Source organism: Oenanthe melanoleuca, chromosome 2 (genome assembly GCF_029582105.1).
Source record: "Oenanthe melanoleuca isolate GR-GAL-2019-014 chromosome 2, OMel1.0, whole genome shotgun sequence".
Taxonomy (NCBI): Eukaryota; Metazoa; Chordata; class Aves; order Passeriformes; family Muscicapidae; genus Oenanthe; species Oenanthe melanoleuca.
This window is the reverse complement of record NC_079335.1, coordinates 117,853,839-117,875,936: the sequence shown is the minus strand read 5'-3', so window position 1 is coordinate 117,875,936 and position 22,098 is coordinate 117,853,839. Positions and strand designations below refer to the sequence as shown.

Below are 22,098 nucleotides of genomic sequence, written 5' to 3'. Positions count from 1 at the left end.
AAAGCTGCCAAAAAAAAAAAAAAAAAGGAAAAAAGGAGTTAGAAGGAAAAATAAAATTCACTCCTTCCACCTAATAGCAGGAGATGTGATTTGACATTTATTATGCAAGATAAAATGTGCATTCATGTCAATAGTAACTATAGAAATGAGAAAAATCAGGCTGCTTCTATATAGAAGGCTTTTTTTCTAATGTTACATGCACAGGAGCAAATTAATGCATCCATTTTTTTGTTTGTGTTGGAACAATGTTTGTTGTCCACATTTAACAAAAGGGAAAAAAAAACAAATAAGGGAGGTAGAAAAGAGCAGGTTAACAATCAACTCTTGTCAGCAATAATTAATTCAGACCTGGAGGTTATAGCACCCAAGAAATAAAGAAATTTTATTGCAGGATTACAACAAAGAAAAAGAAGAAAAGAACTTTCTTGCATACCTATATGAAGAAAATACTATAAAATGATTAAATAAGTTTCCACATATTCAAGAAAAGCAAAGTGTCACAAACAATACAAATTACAGAAAGATGTATGGCACCACATTATGAAGCAACATTTTATATTTCTTTATATTTTATGCCTGTAAATAATAATCTATTACTTTACTCTTATTTTGTGCCTGATGGAATAATGTGCCTGCTTGTTATGTGCCTACATATGTGCTCTAAATTTATTTCAGTAGGAATGTTGGGAGTCTCCTCTCTGCTTTCCTTAGATAATACAATTGTTCCCAACTTTAGAAGGGTGCTAAGTTAGTTATACCAAGGGCAACCTCAACATTTTCTCAAGTTATGGAATGAAAAAAAGCATTGTTACCATGGCAACTAGTAAATCACATTGTATCTGCAATGAGATGTAAGGCACCTTGGGTAGACACTCATCTGCCTCCTGTGTGACCTCCTCTGCAGGGAATGGTTCCTTTGTGGAACATTCCACCTGCAGATCTGTGGCATAGTCCACATTTCACTGTCTCTCCTGCAAAACACTGACAGAAGTAATCCAAAGTGTTATTTTTGCATAGATTTAACCAGATCTATCGTTAGAACAGGAAGAAATACTGGGAAAAAAAGATCAACTATTGAATGTTTGGCTGGGGTTTGCTCAGTCAATAGCTTGCAATGACAGTGTACCTCAAGCTCACGTTGTGCCCCCTGCACCAGACCATTCCCAGCAGCACTGGGAAGAAAAGCCTTGCTGCCAGTGAGGAGGCTGCCAGACGTGCAGCAGCACATCCCCCTGGCACTGGAGCTGTTGCTGCCTCCAGCCATCTGCTCCACCCTGCTGGGGATGTTGCCACCTCCAAAACAAGGGCATCTGATCTACCCTTAACCAGGCTGCTGCACGTTTTGCCAGGCTCTGATATTATCAGCAGCTAACACACCAGCTCTGCCTGACACAGCCTTCCCTTCTCCACATGGTAGGGAACAGCTGTCTCCAGAACAGTCTCTCAAACCACATTGTTCTACTGGCATTCCCATCCATAAAGTCTCAGCCCATCCATCAGCCACTGTACTTCCCTGCTGCCCTTCTCTAGCTCTTCTTCAGCCACTATCATGCCTACCTAAGGCTCCTTCTCTCTTCCATCAAATTCACCCTGAGGAGCAGCACTGACAGTAGGTTCCCAAATTATCTCCCTTGGGTCACTCCCCTTCTCCTTCCTCGAAGTATCTCCTCCTGAACAAGCTAGTGTTACCTACAAGGAGAGAGGGACACTCCATGGTGCCAATTATCTCTGATATCATACTCTGCACAGTGATTTCTTCAGCCAACAAAGGCTTCACTGAGGGCTGCAGTTGTCCACTGACATATGTCTTCTGATCCTATTCTTTTTCTCTCATCACATCCCATTACTTTCAGACTGCATCCTACAGACTACTCAGACACTGCCAACACCTATAATGCCACCCAAGGAGTACTGAAATTCTGAAGTATCTCTGATCCTGGCTTCCCTTCCCCCATTTCTAGCTTTGATTCCTTCCTGACCATCACAGCTTTAAACAATTTATATAGCCTTCTACAGCTACATCTTTGTCATCTCATAACCATGAGATGCCATCTAACCAACTTCTTTCTCCTTGCTCAGGAAATTATGTCATATATCTCATAAATTCACCTTCTCTCTTAAGTCCTTTCAGAAATTACCTCTTAAACCTGTTTACTTTGTCATTGCTGGGTTCTTCCTTCCCACATGGTTGGTCATTTGCTATTTGACCTGAACTGTGATAGATAAGGAGATGCTGTGGGTGAAGAAGACACACAGTCTGGAATTCACCATCTATCACAGAGAATTTGAGTAACAGAAAGATAAAATGAGATGTATGAACAATGTATGAGATGACCAGGTCTTAACTCCCTAATAGAACCCTGTGGAGAGGGTTACAATATCCAAGTACTCCAGGGAAATAACTAATGATCCTTTCTTCAGTGCAGTCATGTTTCAAGAAGCAATTGCATGAGTTACTAAGTGCTTGAGACTGCCTCAGTAATTGCAATGATTTATTTTATGCATCATCATAACTACAGCACTAGGTCAGGAGGACATGTGCCTTATGGATGCCTTGAATTTTAACACATGCATTGGAGGCAATCAGAAACACACAGACCACAGTGGGGGGTAGGGGAAAGTCTTTAAAATCATATTTAAAACATTAGGTTTCTGTTAAATTTTTTAATAAAATTAATTATATTTTTAGATGACCCTAAGCTAAAGTTGCTTACATTTTCTTCTGCTCCCCTAAAAAGCAAGTAATCACAGTCTAATGTTCCTAAAATCTGTTAGGATTTTTTTTCCAGTGTAAGTAATGAATGAGCAGTTTACAGTGTAAAGAATGGAAACATAAGCCTGTTGTCTCTGTTTATACCTCTGTTTACTCCAGACAAAACCCTCCCTGTGCAAAGCATGTTTCTTCACCTACCCTTAGCCTGAACTGGTGCATTGGCTGTCTGCTAGAAGCCAGCAAAGAGGGGGATGAGACTGGGCTCAGGAGCACTTGCTTGACATGAGAAATATGATCTCTACACACACCTACCAAAACGTGGCTGCACCAAGGACATTTTGTGAGGACTCACCTCCACAGTGCAGGTTTGTTAGCTCTTCAGAAGCGGTTTGTTAGCTGCTTCCTGGGCAAGCCCACCCTCTTGACACTACTTAAACTCCTTTCTACAGTCACTTTTCCTTTCAGCTAAGTAAGTCTTCACTGGCAGAAGGGCATTTTCAGGATAACGATAAGTTAAAGTGCTGTCATCACCAAAACTTTCAGGCTATTTGAAGATCTTGAATTTCTTTCCACCCCCATAAACTTCAAACCATTCCCCTATGATAACTCAAGAAAAAGCACTGCTAACCTTCAGCACTGTTTTTCCAATCACTCTGTTTCAAGGTTAGCAGTGTAAAAACACTAAACCAACCCAGTTCTCAAGGTCAAAATAAAAATACAGCAATGATATTCCACAGTAACTTTCATTCATTTGGTATTCAAGACACATTCTTTCTGAATATCAAATCACAAAATCATTGCCAATCATCAGATTTTAACCTTTAGCTTATTAAACATTAGACTATGCTAAAAATAAAATGCAGGTTTTCATTTGATCTTATTAAAATGCTTCTGTACAGCATGACCTAAGTCTCTAATTATCTATATCTCTATATTACCTCAATTGTTATTTCAATACAAGCAAATTCATAACAACACATTTTAATGGAGAATATTCATATGCTAAAATGTGGTGAAGCACTAGAAGTCAAAAAGTTGAATGTCAAGATGCTAAAAATGAAAATGTTTCTCTACATTGTGTCTGCCAGGGAAGCAAGAGCTCACACGACATTTGGCAGTGATTTCCCATGATGAAGCAACTCTTTGGTGCTTTCATTTCCATAAAAGCTCTAGTCTATTTAGAAGTAGCTCCTAGCTCCTTGCCCTTAACGAGGCAATACAGCTAAAGTTCATTAAATATATTGTCTAAGGTAGGAAAGTGAAGAAGTTTTGCTGTAGCAAGCACTTAACCTGTGCATGGAAAAAAAAAAAAAAAAAAAGTAAAATAATTGGAACAACTTAATTCTTAAAAAAGCAAAGGTGATATGGACGTATTGCACTTTCTGCTGCGCTCACAAAATTGCCCAAATGAAGAATCTCTGGATGGGATGTATTATTAGACCTTAATCAATAGGATTTTTTTCAAGCAGGCTGGGCATCCAACTATTTGACGCAGATCTTTTCCACACAGGAGAGCACTGGAACATCGGAAACTGCAGCATTAATGAATTACAAGGAAGATTGCAAATGCCTATGATTTTAGAGCTAGTTGTGACAAGATAATGGTCAAGCAACTTTTACAGCTTTTTGATACTTCTGCTGGAATGCTGAATTTTTGTTTCTTCTCACAGCAGGTAAGACATTAATTTCTACCATACTTAAATGAGTTAGTTGCTATTTGTTTTACTGTTTTTATTCTTAGGGTATCCTTAATACATATTGAACAGATTAATAACTAATAACATTTTAAAACAACAGTTACTGCATGATTTACTGTATTGTTTTTGTCTAATGCAAATATTTACTATTTGCATGTCACTGCAATGAAAATGGTTCAATTGATTAACCAGGAAAAATATTAGACAGAACTGGAGAGCATTGCTACAGCAGCTGAAAAGGAAAATGGTGTGGTGAAACTGTAGCCTTTTTGCCTACACAGTACAAAATCAAGTTTTGCTCCAGGGAAGAGACAGTGATAACTGCACATGCACATATGTGTGTCTGTGTGACAGCTGAGGGTGGGAGAGTGAGAACAGACGAGTTACAGGGAGCATACGGGCACCCAGTGCAAGAACAGAGCAGCTCTGCTCTGCGGGTGGCTGAGCATCCCACACACACCAGCACACACACCCACAGCTCTGCTGGAAAACTGGAACATGTTCCCCCAGTTCCTGCATGCATTCCTACCAGGAAGTGTCCAAAATGATCTAAGAGAGGCACATTTTTGTTGTCCTTGGAAATGAAAGCTACAGCTCACGCTTTGAAAAAAAGAAATATTATAGGGGCCATTTTTAAGAAAGTACTTTTGAGTGTCCCACATTAAAAATCTGCCACTGCCAGCAAGTTTCAGGTGTTCAGATTTATAAAAGGTAGGAATCTGCTTCAACCTATCTATAGTATCACTCAGCCACCCAGTGCACCCTAACTACTCAAACACACCTTCTGATGAGCAAGACTCAGGCTTTAACCTGAAGACCTGAAAAGGAGGTTGAAACTTTTCTGCTAGACAAAAACCTGATGCAATCTGAAAAGAGGAAGAGGAGGAGAAGACTGTCAGAACAGATGGGTCACCAGGAGAAAGCATCTTCTTTATGCTAGGAACTGGAACTGTGTGTTTAGATGTCTGGTTCATTCTACAGTGTGAAAAGGGGTTCTGTAAGTAAGAGATTTCTCTTTGTAAGATATTGTCTTTGTTTTTAGAAAGATATGCAGTTTTCATAATGAATAAATAAACAGCACATGCACACATAGGCAGGTGTCTCTACAGAAGGAGAACAGGGGGACCACGAGCACTGCAAGTTCCTTGGTGGAGGAGGATTCTCAAGGAGGATGTCCTTGGTGAAACCCTGAGAAAGGCCCCAGATGCAGGAGGCCATCATCTGCAATGTGCAGGATTTGACAGCTTCCCAGTGCAGCACTGGGCACTGCTCAAACTCTGTTGGAAAACTCTTGAGATACCAATGACACAGCAGGTAGGAAAATCACACCTGGGCTTAATTTTCTTGTGTGTCTGTGGGAAATAGGAGTAAAGAACTCACTGCAGATAGACTTCTGCTTAGAAGCCACATGTTTCTTTTACATAAGTTCAAAATCTAAGAAAGCAAAAAGAAATCAATATGGTCCAATGATTAGCTCAATACAGATACTGCATAGAGACTGAGAGATTATTTAGACAGACTGAATTAATGTGTGGATTCCACTAAAAAAATTCAGGTTTCTCACCTGAGAAGACAAAGCCAGAGTGTCAGTACACTTCCAGCTATTTGCCATTCACACAAAGAAGCCCAAGAATGAATGTGTCTGTTTTTAAGCTCAAAGCCTGAACAACCAGGCTTTGCATATGAGAACAGAAATTCTGGCCACTTCAGTCAGCTCTGATTAGTGTCTTCTCTGACCCTGATCACATCCAGTCTCTATTAACCTGCTAAATATGTTTAAACAGCATATATTACAAACAGTAAATCGATTTAACAGTTGTGTTTGTATCCACAGATGTACTTTAAACATTCCTGTGGTGAATAATCCCCTACTTGCAATATGAAAGTAAAAGGCCTAAATTGATGATGTATTCATTGGACAAATATTAGTACCTCTAAAACATAAGAGACACTGAGATATTGCAACCAAACCAAAAAGGTGATGCACTTTTGCATTCTGTGCTTGTCTCCTAAAAAGAGCAAGCTCATCTTTGTTCCTCCCAGTGCCAGACTAAGAAGGAATGCTGCTCCTGATCTGGCACACAGGTCTACTCACTTCACCTCCCAGGGAAAATGGAGATGAAATGAGGGATGGTGCTCTCAGTCCAGCCACTCCAGGTGAGAAAGCATCATCAGCCAGGCTGGCAGGGCAGACAGAGCTGGTGCACAGCAGCTAACAAAGGCATGTGAGAGCTGTAGGTCCTTCCCTTGATCAAACAGGGCTGTGTAGCTCGGCATCACCCCCTGCTCAGGGCTTACCCTTGTTCAGAGCCTGGAAATCCATCTAAGATTTGATCTTCAGCAAGATGCTACAGGAATTACCAGCTACTATTCATGCTCTTCCTGACTTAGGTCATCCTATTATTTTCCCAGTCATCAAAAGAGGCTGAAGTACTTTTTCCTGCAGCCAGCAACTGCTGCCGCTCCCACACGTCAGAGCGTTCCCCGCTCGGATGCTCGAGTTCCAGGCAGTGACAAAAAGAGCTGGGAACTGCCTGCCACATGCTAGCAGAAAATGTATTCGAGGAAGGCAGCAAGGTCACTGCTAATTTCAAACCCTGTTTCATGTTTCCACATGAAACACCTAATTAGAACTTTTCACGGGGTAGTTAAAATGAAATCCGTGCGTGTGCACTCGAGACCTCATTTTCATGTGCTGTGAATTAGAATACAGGAGGTGCTGCACACAGCGGTAGGAGCACTAATCCAGGGAGGAGAGGGGAATACCTGCTTTGATTTACAGCAAGATAGTCAGCAAAAATACCACTAATCACCTGGGTTTTCATTCCTTTGCTCTTTGAGCTGCCACACAGAGCCAAGAAAAATGGATGCAAGTGGTGTATTAACTGCTACCAAATCAGCCTTCTCCACAGGTGCCCGTGTGTCAAGCCCATCTTGCAAAATGCCACCACTTTCTATGGCTACAGTGTGACAAAGCTTTAGAGTCTACAGGCTATAGCCTGCTCTCACCAAAAAATATCTATTAACATCAGCAGGGGCCAAATTAAACTTTAAAACAGAGATGCAGTGAGTGATGGAAGTGCCATAGCAAAAGGACAGGTTTGGGGGAGATTTTAAGGAGGTCTCATGATTAAAATAAACAAATACTGGGGCGAAAAAAGGAGCCTGCAAAAATACAAGGTCAAAATGTCCTTACATTTCTACTGTGTATGTGGTTTCAACAGAGACAACCACTGTACAGCTGCCACTTTTCCAAAAAGTCCCAGAGGGGATAGCCTGACTCTGGTCCAGGAGAGGCAGCTGAACATAGGGAAAAGGCTGTCTCCACACTGCCATGCTCCAGGTGGTCTCCAGAGCATGCCTGCAGGAGCAGATGCCAACACATGCTGTCAGTATTTATCCCAGTGAGTCCTGACACAGGGCTCACGACTCCAGAGCATCCTGCCACTGGGATCACACTGACTTATAGACTACAGATCCTACTACAGAAATTGCTCCAATGTAGTTTTTATTCAAAACAAAGTTTGACATGCAGAAATCTGTTCACTTGTTTAACGAAACTCAACAGGTATCTTCTGTGTTACTGGCCCAAATCTTCACTTCAATGAAGCAGAATGTTCCTCCTGAATTTATTCAGGAGAATAGGAAGAAAAAGAAAGAGATAAAAAAATGGATACCTGCAGCACTTAATCCTTTTTACATGATTCTGATCTCTACCAAATCTCAGACAACTTCCAAAGAGAAAGTTCTGGTAGACAGCTATCAGTTTCTAGCTCATCAAAAATTTTCCACTTCAGGTCTAAACTGTGAGCCAAAACAAGATGTCCTTGATTGGTTTAAATTCCAACAGAAAAGTCTGGTTAAAACTGTGAATTATTTAAAAGTTCTGCACCACAGAAAGGTAAAGACAGAATTACTACTCCTGAAATTCAGAAGCTGCTTATAATTTCTGACCTAAGTTTGCATGGTACATATTCAAAGCATTATCAACTTTTCTTTTTTATCTTCTTGAATTTAAGTGACAAATTTCCTAACCTAACAGAGAGATAGAGACACCTTTGTTATTCAGAGTTCCTAGAAAAAGGGTAGAAGTAACTGTACAGAAGTAAATGGCAGATCCACTGTTTTATCAGCATAACCAGGAATTTATTGATGTCATAAATCAGGAAAATGGAGAAAAGAACATTCAGAATGTCATCAAATGTATTTATCACATGGAGAGTGGGACAATTTAATGTCAGAAAACAAAATAGAAGAAGCTTTGAACTAATAAACTGGTAATTTCCACTTACCCAAAGAGAGAATATAAGATTAGTTCTGTGTAAACCTTTGGACAGTATAGAAACATAAACAGGTTAGTGTTTCAAAATCTGGAGAGAAACACAGAAGCAGGGGACAGTGATAACCTGCAGATTGCAGCTCTCAGAGAATTTCTCAACTTCTTCATGTGGATAAATGGAGCAAGGGCAGGACCAAGGAGCCACGTTTTCAGTGTTAATGCCACCAGAAGTGTGTAGTCCTGCTGCCCATGAGAAACAGCCCTCCTGTCCTCTCCCTGCTCCTGGATGCTGACCCCCATTCATCACTCACCCCCTTCTGTGTGTGTGTGTGTGCCTTCATGAAGCCACTTGTGAAACACAGCATCTAGATTAAAATACTGCCAACCAAAAAGAAATGCAAGGACATTTCATTTGATCCAGTCCAGTTTCTGGGTTGGGTATGTCACAAGGCTTTGGGGAATTAAGGAGGATGGCTGTGTTTCACCAGGAGCAGCAGAGGCCATCCCAAGCACCGTTTCTCATTCTCACCCCATATCCGTGTCCCCATAACGTGAGGGGAGCCAATCCAGTTGGAAAACAGCCCCATAAGGAAGGTGTATTCACTGTATTTTTCAGCTTCATTATTCCCTGTGTCACTTCACAAAGCAGCACTGCATGGGCCAGCCCAGGGCTGGGGACAGAGTTTGGGGCAGCACAGCCCCTGAAGCGATGTCCAAGGACCCAGAGACTGCATAGGGACTGCAAATGTTTGGCCCCACCTAAGCTATGCTCAGGATTTTTAAATAATTGTCCCTGGTCAACATCTCAACCCACTTCCAGCTTCCTTGAGATCTCCAAACCACGTCTCAAGGATCCCAAAGCAATTCCTCAACATTCGTTTACCACTGCAGGTTTTATGGCACCTTTCAAGGTCCCACATGTTTAAGACCTCATTTTATACCTGGGTAAACAAATGTGCAGAAAAGTGATGAGATTTGAAGAAGGTTATTTATTAAATAACCAATGGAGTCAGAAATAAAAATTCAGAGTTCTGGCTCCCAGGTTTTAGTCAGCTAAATACCATGTGCCCTTTTTACCCCTTTCAGCACAGGACCTAACTTATTGTCCCACACAAGAATGAGTCACCATTCCACTCTAAAGAAAGCCCAGTATGTAAAATGTGTATGTGGAATTTCCTCCTATACAAAATAAGTATAATGCTACAGAATAAATCAAAGAGGAGAAAATTAGGCTTTCTTCTCTTTTAAGCACTAGGATGAGCATCTGGAGGAAAGAAAGTATTGTGGGAATATGTAGCTTGACTTAAAGGAAAACAGTGAGGTTTCTATTTAGTGTGCTCCTATACTATGCTCACAAAATATCATGGGAGTACAAGCACATCTCAAGTGCTTTTTTTAATAAGGAGAAGGATCACATAATTTCACCACTGTTTTGCACTCCTGGCAAGAGGACATTCTCCTCCAAAACTCTGGCCACATTAAACAGACTCAACAAAAGAAATTGTGAGTCCTCTTAAAAGTACATAATAAATAAAAATAATTCTATTATTATTTTCAAAGTGCTGCAAAAGACTGAAACAAGCAAGCAGTGACCCCAGTCCTACATCTGAACTGAAGGATCCTAATCTCTGGCTACTTTTTACTGTTCCATACAGGGAGAAAAAAAAAAAAAAAAAAACCAAAAACAAAACAACATAGGACCTGCAGAAGCCTTTTTTTCCTCAGAAGTTAAAGAGGTTGGCTTATGAAGAACAGATGATCACCTGGAGCTATGCATTCATTCCAGCAGATGAAAAATAGAGCATCTGGAATAGGACATTCTCTCCAGAACATGACAAGACTCCACTCCCTGTTTCCCTGATTCAGACTAGAGGTTTGAACTTCAGGTTACCTCCACAGCAAACACATACCTAACTCCTAATTACTTATTCTTACTCAACAAGGAGGTATATGCTGACAATCTCATTGATAGATTCATTTTCTCTTGGCTTGTGATTGAAGACTAAATCAAAATTGCAAACTATCATCTTACCCTGGTACAGCTCTCTCTGCTAGTGCTGGCAGGTCCAAGAGGTATAAAGAGGAACAGCAAATTCCTGTGCTGACATGCCAAGTCCATTCTGTTTAAATGGCTTTAGACATTTATACCACCTCAGAGCTATTCAAGCCATGAAAGTTTTTGCAAAACTGTGTTATAGTTGTTATGACCACTCGACCCACAGCTCTGCAAGAGATGCAGAGCAGCTGCCAAGAGTCAAAAGCAGTAAACCTGCCCCCAAGCTACCTGATAGATCTGTCCCAAACAGAGCAGATACAACAGAAGTTATGATGTTTTGAGAAAGTAATGCACAGATTTCAGTCACTGACTGTATTCAGACATAATTCGATCTCAATGTCATAAAGGATATTTTTCCATTGGAGCCCTGATTACTGACCATCAATCCAACTACAGTACATCAGCACAGTGCCACAGCTTTGTCAAGCTAACAAAAACTGCAGCTCTGGACACGTCCTGACATTCATCCTTGTCTCCTTGCAGGCGTCCAGCCCAGCTGGGCACCCGAAAAATACCCCTGGTGTGTCATGGCTGGAATTTCCTTAAGAAATTCCTTGGTCATGAGTAATCTGTACAACCTAAGGCTCTAAATCATTAATCTTCTATTGTAAGCCTTTTAACAGCTCCAGCTCAACCACTAACCTGCTTCAATGAGCAAATCATCTGTCTTCCTAATGAGACCACCGATTACAAAAGTTAGCACCCAGCAAATTAACAAACTGGTCTTCAGTATCTGTTGTCCTTCTGAAAACACACCTGCCTCATATATCTTTCATCTTGAATTAAGTCACAGAATCAATACACTCAAGCTGTAAATACTTATATTCTTTTAAACAGTATGTAATTCTAATATATAGATTAATCTGTAAAGAGATTACAGGGTAGATTTAGGAGTTGTTCCCCTTCCTATTGGCACAGGGAAATACTGGAAGAGCCTCCTTTGAACATTACTGTCAGTTTGTGAACATCTTATTCAGTTGATCTGACTATGAAAATGATATTATAATCTAAAGAATATTCTCTCCATTTGCTGAGGTTAAAAACCCCTTTTACAATTTTACTTAAACAATGACACTATAAACAGACATGATTTTCTTAATGAGTGCAACACTTCATTGAAATAATAACTGGAAATACTATACAACACATTTTCACATCTATTATAAAGGCATTATTTGAGTTGTACTTGACTAAAAGGAATTCCAAAAACTAGGGTTTAGTGCAAATATGTTCTTGAATGCATCCCAAATGTATGCTGAAAGGGAAAAAAAGCTATGATAAATGGCTTCAAATGGCTTTACACATACAGCTTGTTTTCTGTATTATAATTAATGCTAATAATAAGCAAAACTCTCCAAAAAGAAGTCTTGCTCTATAGCTGAATATTTCAATACAGATTTTTCATTTATTTTCTGTCAAAGCGATTTTTTAAGGAAATGAAATATTTAAATTATATAAAAATACAAATAACCAGTTTCACATTTCCCTAGGCTTATGAGTATGATTTGCATGTAATGATAAAATTAGAACTGCAAGCTTGCACAGTTTTTTTATGCTACTCCACATTCAATATTAAAATAATTTCTGTGTATTTTAGACAATAATTTAATTTTATTTATTTAACAATATATTGTAGGAATGCAAAAGCACAGAGAGGAAGCTCATCTGCTTACTTAATTCTATTTACTTTCTACTCATTAGCAAAGCTGAAGTTTTAGGAAACATAACACATATGGTAGGTTCAGTGCCTTCATTAAGCCTGTTATTCTAACACATTAGGAAGTGGGAGTGGGGGAAAAAAAATCACTGTTAGTTTTTGTTTTTCTCCACAAGTCTGTGAGCACCATGATGGTTACAGCACTTTGCAAACAATTTGTTTACCAGAGAAGGAGTTAGCACTATGTGCTACCAAGGAACACCAGTTCCAATACATCAATACAACCTGGTCACTGTCAGCTTCCAGTGTCAAAATCAATTAAGTAGTTCACACTCAGTAGAAACTGAGCACAGAACTTTTAAAATTGTGACCTTTTTTCAAAGCTCTTTTTTCATTCAGACCATAAATGTGAAAAGATAGCATACTAGAAAACTAAAAAAAAAAAGAAAAAGCAGTATGGACTTTCAGATTTTTCATCTTACAGATATATATATATATACTCCAATTTTATACCCTTCAGAACACAGCCAGACTAAAGGAATCCCTTCTCCCACCCACTAGTTCCAAGCCAAAATTTCTTCCAGTGAGCCAGCCAGCTGTCACATATATTCCCTCTTCCAGACCATCTGCTTTTTCTGAGAAAAAATAATTATATTTCATCTCCTGAACAAGCAACCCAAACCAATCCATGCTTCACCTGCTCCTTGTGGACTACAGACCTCCAACACCCTCCTCAAAGAACACCTTTAGGTCCTTTATCTGCCAAAAACCTCTTGTGCATCAACATGTCATCTATCTTCTTTAAGTGAGTCATTAACTTTTGTCCTCAAACTCAGATGAAGATGGTAACTATTTATTTGAATGACAGGAGAGTTTACAAGTCCTCCTAGCCAACCAGTCTAGCTCTCTATCATGCTCCACACCTCATTCACTGCACAGGAAAGAGTTACTGGGGTACCAAATCAGTACCAAATTCTTCAATTAGGCTGAGAACCATTTCCTCTTCACAGGAAAGCACAAGAATCATCAAAGCCCAATTATAATAGATTTATATGTGCTGTTAATGCTGGAAACCCATGTGAGGCTGCACTAATCTGAGGAGACCTGCATTGGAAACAGTGGGTATAACACCAGAGGAGCCACAGGTCCATTTCCCATCACACTTGGGACATAGTACATGTAGAGAGGAATTATGCATGTGCACAATTCTAACCTTATGCTCAAGTTGGGGTCTTGAGGTTTTTTTCATATTCCTAGAGGAGAACAAACTAGAGGAGAGCCCTGCTTCAGGCAAAATTTCCAATTGGACTTCTTGGAAGAGCAGCTTAGCTTCCAGGCAGGTTATAAAGCCCCCAGCTTTTAACAGTGACACTGGCCCAGGCTTACAGAAACACATAGCCCTGCAAGCCAGCAGCATTTCTGCTCTGAGCTGGGCTCCAGGAGGCCAGCCTGGGTAGCAGGCTCTCCAAGGGCAGGGAGAACAGCCTGGCAGGGTTCTCTCATTTACAGACTGCATGCCATTCCTTTGAGGAAGGCAGATCATACAAGTAAGCCCAGTTTGAGCTCCAGAGGGAAAGCTGGTGAAAGCTTTAGTGCAGGGATACTGGCTGAGAAATTAGAGTCCTGTGGAAAACACACAGAGCATCTCCATTTTACTCCTGCACTCAGTGCCCGTCACCCTGTGTTACAAAGAAAGCAGTGTAAAATAAGCTGTGCTTTCAAAAAAAAAAAAAAAGAAAGAAGGGCATGTTACACATAGTAAGGATACCACACCCTGAACATGCTGTTCCTCTAACATTTACAGTGAGCCCAAGGGACTGGATAGTAAGCTGATGCCAATGAATCTGCCATCACTTTTGTAGCAGCAGGATGAGATGGGAAGGTCTGAAATCCTGGATCCAAGCAGCATTCACCACAATTTACTCACTACAATTCAGCCTGCTGCTTTTCTCCTTGGAGAAGAGGGGGGATATCTGCCTGGGGCAGTGAACTCTGCCCAGCCAGTCAAATCCTGTCACCTGCACGTGCACCAGATCAGCTCCCAGACCACAGGGGAGGAAGGGAGGGAGAGGAAGGGATGGAAGCTCACAGCTTCCTGAACATATGCAACCCACTGCCCTGCCACGGCAGTGTGTGCATTTTTTCCAGTGAAAGTTAGTTACCTGAGTCAGCTAAACTGAGAAGCTCTGACAAACCCTGCCCATGTTCAGGATGGCTTCTTCTGACTATTCCTAATGAACTCAGTAGTCTAGCTGGGGGCTTACCAAACACACCCACCACAAGGACTGTAGGTCTCTCTTATATCTGGGCATGAGCTGCCTGGACCCACCCCACAACAACCAGCAAAGTGCAGAACAGGGGCAAGAAGCACACTATGATTTATTTTTGCCAGCACTAGCTGTAAGAGATTCCCCACCCGAAAATAAAAGTACATGAGGAACGACCTGGGCTTCTGCAGTCTCTCAGGCAACATTTCTCTTTGCTGTCACCTCTAAAAGCATGTCCTAAAGGTCCAAAGGCACATCCTTGTCTGAGAGCAGCAATTGCTGTGTTATACTGCTCAGGATGGGTATGAGCAAATTGCTTCAGCTCCTGCTAAACTGAAGTCACTCTTCTCCTAAACAGCAGCAATTGCTAAGTACCATACTTTTGAAAAGGAGAAGAAAAGCTGAGTGCTGCTTTCCTTGCCATTTTTGGAACTATTCTGTAGTCTGTGCAGCTACAGAGCTGCAGCTGACTCCACAGCACCCTTTGCAATGACCAGAGTATCAGCAAAAATATCCACTGAATTGTTTTGAGTATAAGTCCCAACATTCCCCTCTCATCGATGCCCACGTATCTGTAATCTTGTTTCCAAATCCTGAAATACAATGGAAATCTTCCCTGGTTTGAAATTTCTTTGCTTGAGCACCTAAACTTTTAATTGCCCTTTGTGGATACAGTTTAAAGATACATAGAAATTCTCCCAGAAATCCATTGCTAGAGGGTCAGCTGAGAAACAATTTAACTAACCCTTCATGAATTAGCCTCCTAATTGCCCTCCTCCCTCCTGCACACCTACTGATACATTACACACTTAACTACACATCTAACTACACCAGACCAGACCCTCTATGCTGCTGAACAGAACAGCATGAAGCTCTGAAAAAACACTTCATCATTCTCTTTTCCTTTGTACAGCCTTATTTCTGTAGGAATGAACTTGCAGATGAGCTGAAAAGTATTTATTTTCCAAAGCACATGTCTTTTTTCTAGTGTCCAGTGAGCAGAAAATGGAATAAATTGCATATACATAATGGCAAGAGACATGAGGACTAGGTGGGTTTTTTGTTGTTTCTTCCAGTTATTATCCTCTGCACCTTTAGATGAATATGCAATCAGAATAGAAATCTTTACTAGGAGAACAAAATTAGGAGACATTGTGCTGTAAGCAAAGCAGTCAAGTTTCAGTGCATTTTCAGTCCAGTTATTAACATCTGAATAAGTGCTTTCAGAAGCATTAAACAGAATGCTGCTTTCTTCAGTGTAACTTTTGATTGAAAACACAATTTAAAAGAAAAAAACGCAAACTGCTGAATTCCCTATCCAGACCATTCTTTCTAATTCATGCTGAAAAGTTTTAGCTAATACTTGCATCCAAATATGCCCACAGTGAAGTAATTTTAAGATGGAGTACATGAAGCACTCATATGTCTTATACATTATTTAAATATACTCTAAAACCCAACAATTTGGTAAAAAAGCATCCTGAAATCGTCTGCTCTATCCTGTGTGTATAAGATATTAATAACAGTATCTGACAGTTAATGACAACATAATAATTTAAGTGTGTTGACAATTATTGACCTGAACGCACTTTAGAGAAATGTAAATGCCAGAGGAGAGCAGCTACAGCTCCATGACTAATGTGTGCCCTGGATTCTGACCATCAGCTTTGCTATTTCGGTTTTGTGACCTAAATCTCCCTCCCCTACCCGAAAGAAACAAAAAACCCAAAGGAGAAATGTCTTACTTGCTCTGCTTTCTCCAGCGCTCTTCTGTCCGCCTGCAAAAACTGGCAGTTCTCTCTCGCCAGCTTTTGGACCAGCTCGATCCGCCCGATGTCATCTCTTCCCTGAAGCTTGCACAAAACTCCTGCCTTAAGGGTGGGAGAAAGAGCAAACAGATACTTAAATCCACAATCCCAGGACATGACACCGCCACAAATTTCAACCTTAAAAGAAATGTATCTGTTTTCTCATATTTGCGGTACTTCGGTGCCACTTGGGGAGCACAAACAAGTCTCTGCTTCCCAGGAAACAACTGGAGGGGAACAGAGGCACATCTGAATCTCCAAATGCATCTACTCTGGAGGAAAGAAGGCAGGGCTAACTAAATCAACCTCTCCACTGAGTGCAACTATCAGATATGCTGTGTTTTATTTGTTCCTGTCAGCCTGCTTCCTGTTACATAAGAGAACAAGAGCAAGAGGTTAAAAACTCATGGGAAAGTTAGCCAGGAACAGCCCTGGAAAAAGAATGAAGTGCAACACAAGGCACTCCTAAAAATAACAGGCTACAATTCCCTCTGCTCCCACTCCAACCATTTTTCACATATGCAAGACTCAAGAGTTAAAAGACAGCTGGGCCACATTTCTTTATTCTGTAAATAACAAATCTGTATCTCTTGATTTATTTAGGGAAGGAAATGACATTTGTTTTAAAAGCTATGTTAGAACTATTTTTTTATTTTTTTTTTTCTAAATCTGACAGTTATTCAAGCTATGCTGATAGTGTTTTGTCAAAATATTCATGGTTGCTTTCTAAAAATGCCAGATAGATGCAGATAAAAAGATGGATTCCTGCTTGCACATAGGCACAGTTAGCCTAATGGCAAAGTTAGGTGATATGGGCTAAACTGCTCCTTGTAAAGTCAGTGGCTGATATCCCTGTCCATGATTTGGTTATGGATGCAGCCTCTGCAAAAGCCAGACCTGGAGCAATGATACCACACAGCTTTTATTAGCCAGGATGTTTCCTGATGGGACCAGCAGATGCCTGGGGTGGACCCATCATGTGGCATGGCTATGATACAGCTATACAACGTCAAAGGCAATCTGCAAATAAACATTTCCCCCCCACTTCCTTCACCTTTTCTTTCTACTGTTCATCTTGAGTTGAAATTAATCCCTATCTACTCCAGAATTCACAACGTATCTTGTGCGTCAGGCCCAAAAACTAGGGATGCCCTGACTTGCTAACCCTTCAGGGTTTAATCTTTTGGCCTTGAGCAATTCCTGTCCATGAGAGATGAAGGTGAGGGAGTGCCCACCCAAATCATCCTACAGTCTCCTGGTTTCTCCAAGGAAGAGAGAAGTGGGGGTTAAGATTTCTTCAGCTGGAGAAAAAAACAAATCAACTTTATGAATAAGTTCTTGAATGCTGATGGAAAAAATAGGCTCCACGACCAAATCCAGAAAGAAATGTGTACATGCCTTCATTCTTCCAGTGGGGAAGAAGACATCACCTCACAAGTCTGTATCAGGCACTTCTGCTCCAATGAAGTAAAGGATTTCAGATACAGCCTGTGCCTTGATTGTCCTGTGCTCCTCCTGAACCCAGCCTCCTGAGGAACCCAGATTCCTCACATAAGGAGCCTGGTCACTGGTTTGAAGGTCAGAAACCCACTAAGAAAATAAGGAATTGCATTGCCTAATCTCAAATTCCTTACGTAGTCCATGAGTTCAGTGCCTTATCTTCTAAATTGAAGACATTGGTTTATAAACCAGTTCTGACAAACTCCTATCCCCTGCAAAATCAGCAAGACTGATTTTATCAAATGTGGAAAAATATAGTGAACAAGTTGTCCAGACTTGTTTAATCAACAGAGAAAACAGGGTATATAGGAAGAGACTTTTTTTTTTTTTTTAATTCTACAGCAGACATTTGAAAATGGTCAGATCAATTGTTTCCTAATAGTCTCCTTTTTCTTTAGTAATTTACACAGGGAATCTAAGACTTAGGAGGCCTGATGTCTGCACTTCCAGCACTTTGAATGCTTGGGGACATCAGCTGAATCAAGCCTGCTGTTTCATGGCTGCAGGATGCTTCTAGCAGAGTATTACATCAGTGTAATGTAGGCTAAGGACAACTTCAAAGTGTTATTGCCTACTAGGACTTCAGGATGATAAATATTTTGATTCTCTCTGGATCTGAGATCTTAGTACTGTGGAGTTTTTTGCACCTTCCTGTTGTGCTGTCCTGGTTTGGGAATGGCACTCCCCAGTTTAGTGCTCCCACTGAGACTGAAGGAGATGCCACTTGCTCCCTCACCACTTCTCCTCCCCCACCTCCTGCAGGTAGCTGGAGAGGAGAATTGGAGGCACAAGAGGTAAAGATCACAGGCTGAGATAAGAACAATTTACTGAAAACAGCAATGAGAGAAGGAAACAAACAGTAACAGCAACAACAGAAATGGCATATAGATTACAAGGAAGGAATGATTCACATGGAAACCCCTCCACAAGAGACAGTACCCAACTGATTCCTTTTTCTAATGTCCCAGCCTGGAAGAGAATCCCTTCCTCCACCCCCACCAACAATATGAGGTACAGAATAACCTCTGGGTCCTGGCTATGGCAAAAACTAACCCTGTCCTGGCTGGAACCAGGACATGTGTCCAGAGAAGATAGTCCATGACCTGAAAATGGAAGAGATGGTTGTGAGTCCCTGCTGAACAAATATTTATTGATCTTCAGAGTGTGAAGCAAAGCCCAATGGTTAAAACCACTTATGCTAAGAAGAGGAAGGGGGGGCTTCAGTTTTGGAGTGAGAGCTGGCTTCAGTATGTTCAAGTGGGACAAACATCCAAGAGAAAGACAAAGTTTTGAATGTTCACCACTTGCCCTCCACCTGTGTTCACACAGAGCATGTTGCTGCCTTCCTTGTGGATGAGCACCCCAGAGCAGCAACTCTAAAAAAAAGCCCATTAGCCCTTGTACAAACCTGGTCTGTATTCAAACTGGCAATTTCATTGAAGAATCACATTGTCCTCCTTCAAAAAACCACCAAGTAGAAATATTATGCTTTAACATGTCTTCCTGTCACTGTTCTTTAATTTAAAGAGTTGCAGAGAACATGAAAAAAAATTATTTGATTGAGTTTCCAGAGGATAAAAAAATTCTGGGAGGGCTAAGATATTATTGAATTAACTGTATATATTTGGCTCTGGGATTAAAGAATACACTTGAAACACAAAAGGCTAAACATGTTTTTTCGTAATTAAGGAAAAAAAAAATATGAATCCTTTACTTTTACTTCTGGTTTCCTCACTTATGCTGACTTTCCACTACAAATCTTCCTGCTAAATACTTGTAAAAAACATCCAGGTAAATTAAATAATTAGTTGATGAAGCTTCTAAAGCTGGTTAGGAAAACATTGACAATGTCCAATTACTGATCATTTTCACTTCTCAATACAAATCTAATTTTCAGACAATACTTTGGAAGCTGTTAGACAAAAGGGTAAAAGCAAGTCACCCTACTTGCAAAGTGTGACTTTGTTTTTCATTTTGTGCAGGCTCACCTCCTCCAAAACCCTTGTTGGTGCTTAGACCTCTAATTCATATTGGCCAAAACAGATACAATTACTAACATATGTGAAGATGAAAATTAAAAAGTTGCATAGTTTAACTGGCTTTATCTAAATGAATGATAAAAGAATGCACCTTATAGTAAGGCCATTTGTGGCTCAAAATTATTATAATTAAGTGTGTTTATGTAATATTTGCAATGAAATGTTAAAAAGTTTAATGAGAATGAAAGCAAATTAGTCACTACTGAGGGTGGAAAAAGGAAAAAGATGCTAACAACACACTTTCTGTTTCAGCATATCCATTGGAAAATATTCCCTTTGCATAGGTCATAAATGAGCATCCTAGCAATGACACAGAGGTGAATTAACACATCCCTAGGAAGACAAGATGGGATCTTTCATTTACATAATTTAATTGTTTACAGCTTGTTTGCTTTTGAAAATTCCCTTGCCAATTTTTTCTACACTTCCACAACTTTATCCACTACAAGCCTCCCTCCCACAGAGCAGTGTTTGGAGCAGGCACCACACCCTTCAATTCTATTAGCAGAAGGTTTGTGGTAGTTTGGTTTTCTTTTATTGTACCTCTCTCTCTTTCTGTACCTGGTGAAACAAATGTAATTATTACTGGCTTCACCTTTAATCAACCTGAAAACTTAAAATCATGTGCCACTGCCTTAAAAGACAGGATCCCTTGCTTTACTCCAGTCATATGCACAGTTCCACTTAAGTGAAAAAAATCATTCATCTCTTTAAAACAAAGTGTATTTGGCTTTCACTGGATGTCATTTTTATGCTGCTAACAAACTGGAGCAACTATTGCTTTGATAACACTCCTGCTCTCCTTCCAGCAGAGCAATGAATGCTTTTGTTAACTGCTCATTTAATAATTGCATAATTTTAAAGGTATTTAATATTCTTTAAATTTTAGAAGCTGGTTTCCTGTCAATTAAAATCTGGGTGAATCAATACCCCAATAATACATTTTTATGGGCTTTTTTAATTATTCCAAGTAATCTTATTAGCTGGCTACTTAGGAGCTCTGCGTGGACCTTGTCTATGTCATAAATGGGAACAAACATTTAAAAAAAATAATAATAACTACAGCAACTAAGTGGAATTGAGGATACAGAAACCCTTCCCCTCACCCCCCTCCCCAAAAAAATCCAAAAAAACCCCCAGAAAACAAAATTTTTTGTGCAGCATTTCCTGCTGGTTCCTTTCTATATCTCTGTGATGCACTCTTGGCTACATGGCTTGTACCCTTTCAGCTAAGCTTGCTCACAGGCATCAGCATAAATCCTGTCTTTCTTGCACACAACTTTTCAGCTTGCCAAGATGTTAGGGAGATAAATCAGAGGCAGGAACTGCAAGCTGCTAAGAGGAGAAGGAGAAAAGGTGGCAAGTGGTGGGGAACATAATATTTGCAAGAGGAAAATAAGGAGAAAAAACAAGTCCAGACTGGGAAAAATCAATTTTAAATTAAAAGCAATAATCACTACCAGTACAATGAGCAATACAGCTACACTTGCACAGCTTGAACACATGAAATAAATGATTGAATGAATTGCACATTAATCAAAAAAGATTCACAGAATTTAAAAGGGTAAGTAATCCCACAATAAAATACTCTAAAAGGCAGTTTAGTTTCTTCTGAGCAATATCCAGAAATGTGCTTTGGTTGTAAATGAGGGCAGTTAGGGAAAGAAAGAAAGAAAGAAGGAAAGAAGGAAAGAAGGAAAGAAGGAAAGAAGGAAAGAAGGAAAGAAAGAAAGAAAGAAAGAAAGAAAGAAAGAAAGAAAGAAAGAAAGAAAGAAAGAAAGAAAGAAGGAAAGAAGGAAAGAAGGAAAGAAGGAAGGAAAGAAGGAAAGAAGGAAAGAAGGAAAGAAAGAAGGAAAGAAGGAAAGAAGGAAAGAAGGAAAGAAAGAAAGAAAGAAAGAAAGAAAGAAAGAAGGTTGTTGCTTGCACTTGAGTGACTAATAAATATCCCTATTTCATTGCATGTCTACTTACAGTGATTAAAATTCAATCAAAATGTCATATGCCCTTGCCTCCTTAAACACATCTCATTTTACTTTCACATCTGGTATATGCTATGTGTATTATCTAAAAGGAGCAGAAAGA

At 40.1% G+C, this 22,098-nt stretch overlaps 1 protein-coding gene across 1 annotated transcript in view; it reads right to left on the bottom strand.

Moving 5' to 3' along the window:
- Positions 1-22,098, bottom strand: part of RAPGEF5 (Rap guanine nucleotide exchange factor 5) — a 155,165-nt gene that overhangs the window by 72,704 nt on the left and 60,363 nt on the right. The window contains exon 9 of the mRNA XM_056483737.1: positions 16,415-16,540. Coding sequence (XP_056339712.1) covers positions 16,415-16,540 — 126 coding nt within the window. The remainder of the gene's footprint in view (positions 1-16,414; positions 16,541-22,098) is intronic.